Consider the following 3,385-nt stretch of genomic DNA (forward strand, 5'->3'; position numbering starts at 1 on the left):
TGTACCCTCTGAGCTGGGTATTCACCCTTGACTTTGAATCTGTTCTCTGGCAGACTCATACCATCAGAGTAGCACACTGGAAGAGAAAATAAAGAGTAAAGACAGGGTTGGAGGTTATGGGAAGGCCAATGTGGAGGAGGAAGAGAAACATAAGAGTTAGTGCGGATTGGTGTTTGGCTAAAGACATGACTCAGAATACTGCATGCATTTGCCCTTAAGAAATTTTAAGGCAACCTGGATCATGTGGCTAAGTTGGTTGAGTGTCATCCCATACACCAAGAGACAACTGGTTCAATGTCTGGGTTGTGGGTTCAATCCTCAGTAAGGGTGTGCATGAGGTAGCTGATCAATATTTCTCTCATTGTTATTTCTCTCTCTCCTTTTCCCTTCCTCTGTCTTTAAAGATCAATAAAAACATATTTAAAGAAGGAAATTGCAAGGCATTGTATGACTGTATAAAAACATGATGATTGGTCATGAAGTATTACAAAGAGTATACACCTTTTGAACCTAGATGAATGGTACATAGGTTTTAATGATACTGTTGTTTAACTACATGAATATGAATGAACATTTTCACCATAAATATATAAAACAAAAGGACTTATTGGAAAGGTGAATATATGTCATGTTTGAGAAGGAGTTCCTATTTATATTTATTGACCTGATATAAATATTAATATATAGACTTTCTTTTCAATTTTTAATTTTTGTTATTTTTTAAAATATTCTTTTTAATTTTTCAGTTACACTTGACATACAATATTATATATTGTTGTTAGGAGTACACCTAGTGAATAGACCTTATATAACTTACTAAGTAATTATCCAAATTAATCTCAGATCTATCTAATAAAATACCTGCATAAATTGTTAGAATATTATTAACTGTAATCCCTCTGCTGTAATTCACATTCCCATAACTATTCTGTAACTACCAATTGTACTTCTTAATTCCTTCACCATTTTTTACCATCCCCCCCCCCATCCTCCTCCCACCTGGCAACCATGAAAATATTCTCTGTATGTATGAGTTTGTTTCTCTTCTGCTTGTTCCTTAATTTCCTTTTTTTTAAAAAAAAAATTCAGTTGTTGATAGGTATGTATTTATTGCCATCTTAAATTTTATTTTAGTTTTTTGGCTTCATTAAGCTATAATTGACAAATCCAATTATAAGATCTTCAAAATGCATGAAAGATTCCTTTATTTATTGATTTTAAAATTTATCTTCAGTTTTGAAAGTATTACAGATTTTCCCTTCGTTCCCATTGACCTCCCCTCCTCCTCACTTCTGTCCCCTCCCCAGGACTTCAGCTCACTGTTGTCTGTGTCCATGGGTTATTCATGCATGCCTATAAGTTCTTTGGTTGATCTCTTCCTTCACCCCTCTCCCTTCCCTCTGAGGGTTCTCAGTCTGTTGCATACATCCATGTGTCTGGATATATTTTGTTTGTCATTTTATGTTGTTCATTAGATTTCATATATAAGTGAGATCATGTGATACTTGTCTTTCTCTGAGTGACTTATTTCACTTAGCATAAGACTCTCTAGGTCCCTCCATGGTGTCTTAAAGGATAAGAGATTCTTTTTTTTTTTTTTTTAATACAGCTGCATAGTATTCCATGATGTAAATTAGGGGTGCAGAATGTCTGACCTACAGATTGCCGAAGGCCCACTAAATCATTTGGTCTGGTGCTGTCAAGGCATTAGGGGTGAGTTAATTAAATGTTTGTCCAAATATTGCTAATTTTTAGTTTTGTATAGTCTGCCCATATGATGTTATAATTATCCAAATGGCCCCTGGTAGAAAAAAGTTTCCCCAGCCCTGGACATGCACCATAGTTTTTTCTTAAATCCACTCATCTACTGATGGGCATTTGGGCTGTTTCCTGATCTTACCTATTGTAAGTAGCGCTGCTATGAACATACGAGTGCATATATTCTTTCTGATTGGCGTGTCAAGGTCCTTAGGATATATTCCTATCAGTGGGATTATTGGGTCAAGAGACAGTTCCATTTTTAACTTTTTGAGGAAACTCCACACTGTTTTCCATAGTGGCCGTACTAGTCTGCATTCTCACCAGCAGTGCACTAAGGATCCTTTTTCTCCGCATCCTCATCAGCATTTGCTGTTTGTTGATTTATTGTTGGAAGCCATTCAGGCAGGTGTGAGGTAGTATCTCATTGTTATTTTAATTTGCATGTCTCTGATGATTATAGTGATGTTAAGCATTTTTTTGTATGCCTCTTTGCCATTTGCATGTCCTCTTTGGAGAACTGCCTATATAGGACCTCTGCCCATATTTTAACTGGATTGTCTTTCTCTTGTTGAGCTATATCAGCCGCGGGCAAACTACGGCCTGTGGGCCGGATCCGGCCCGTTTGAAACGAATAAAACTAAAAAAAAAAAAAATAAAAAAAAAAAAAAAAAAAAAAAAAGCCAGGTTTGGGGAACCTTTTTTCTGCCAAGAGCCACTTGGATATATATAACCTCATTCACTTAAGATAATTCACTTATAATAAACTTATGTTGCTATGAAAAAGCTCCTAGATTTATTGAATTATGAGTCCTGCCAGTGCTGCCTAGTAGGGCCAGACCAAATGATTTCACAAGCCTTATACTGCCCGTGGGCCACATGTTCCTCACCACTGCCTTAGGCATTGTATCTGCTATGTGAGATGTCTGATATTTTGCTGACCACCTTTTTGTCTTTTCCATTCAACTACCAGCGATGGCGAACCTATGACACGCTTGTCAGAGGTGACACGCGAACTCATTTTTTTTGGTTGATTTTTCTTTGTTAAATGGCATTTAAATATATAAAATAAATATCAAAATATAAGTTTTTGTTTTACTATGGTTGCAAATACAAAAGAAATTCTATATGTGACACGGCACCAGAGTTAAGTTAGGGTTTTTCAAAATGCTGCACAGCTGGGTGGGAAATGGGCCAGGCCAAGCGCTACTCCATTGGTGAGGGTGGCAGTCCAGACCAGCTGCTACTCCACCCGGGTGGCAGGCCAGGCCGGGTGCTGCTCCACATGTATAGACAGCAGGCCAGGATGGGTGCTGCTCTGCTGGTAGAGTGGGGGGAAGATAGGCTGGGTGCTGCTCACTTGGTCTTTATTGCCATTTTATTGTTCATCCTATCTAAGTATTTTTAAATTCTTTTCTTGAGGAATGTGGCCAAATAATTTATTATTTAAAACCAGAGGCTTGGTGAACAAAATTTGTGCATGGGGGAGATCGCCTCAGCCCAGCTTGCACCCTCTCCAATTCGGGCCCCCTTGGGGGATGTCCAACTGCTCGGGGATCGGGCCTAAACCGGTAGTCAGAAATCCCTCTCACAATCCTGGACAGCTGGCTCCTAATTGCTTACCTGC

The 3,385-nt window shown here is 38.4% G+C and overlaps 1 protein-coding gene across 1 annotated transcript in view; it reads right to left on the minus strand.

Moving 5' to 3' along the window:
• LOC102751665 (disintegrin and metalloproteinase domain-containing protein 25-like) overlaps positions 1–1,336 on the minus strand; it is a 3,302-nt gene extending 1,966 nt beyond the window's left edge. Inside the window, exon 1 of the mRNA XM_006774798.1 lies at positions 1,291–1,336. Coding sequence (XP_006774861.1) covers positions 1,291–1,336 — 46 coding nt within the window. The remainder of the gene's footprint in view (positions 1–1,290) is intronic.
• Between the last annotated feature and the right edge of the window lie 2,049 nt (positions 1,337–3,385).

The sequence above is a fragment of the Myotis davidii genome, unplaced genomic scaffold, assembly GCF_000327345.1.
Source record: "Myotis davidii unplaced genomic scaffold, ASM32734v1 scaffold524, whole genome shotgun sequence".
Classification (NCBI taxonomy): Eukaryota; Metazoa; Chordata; class Mammalia; order Chiroptera; family Vespertilionidae; genus Myotis; species Myotis davidii.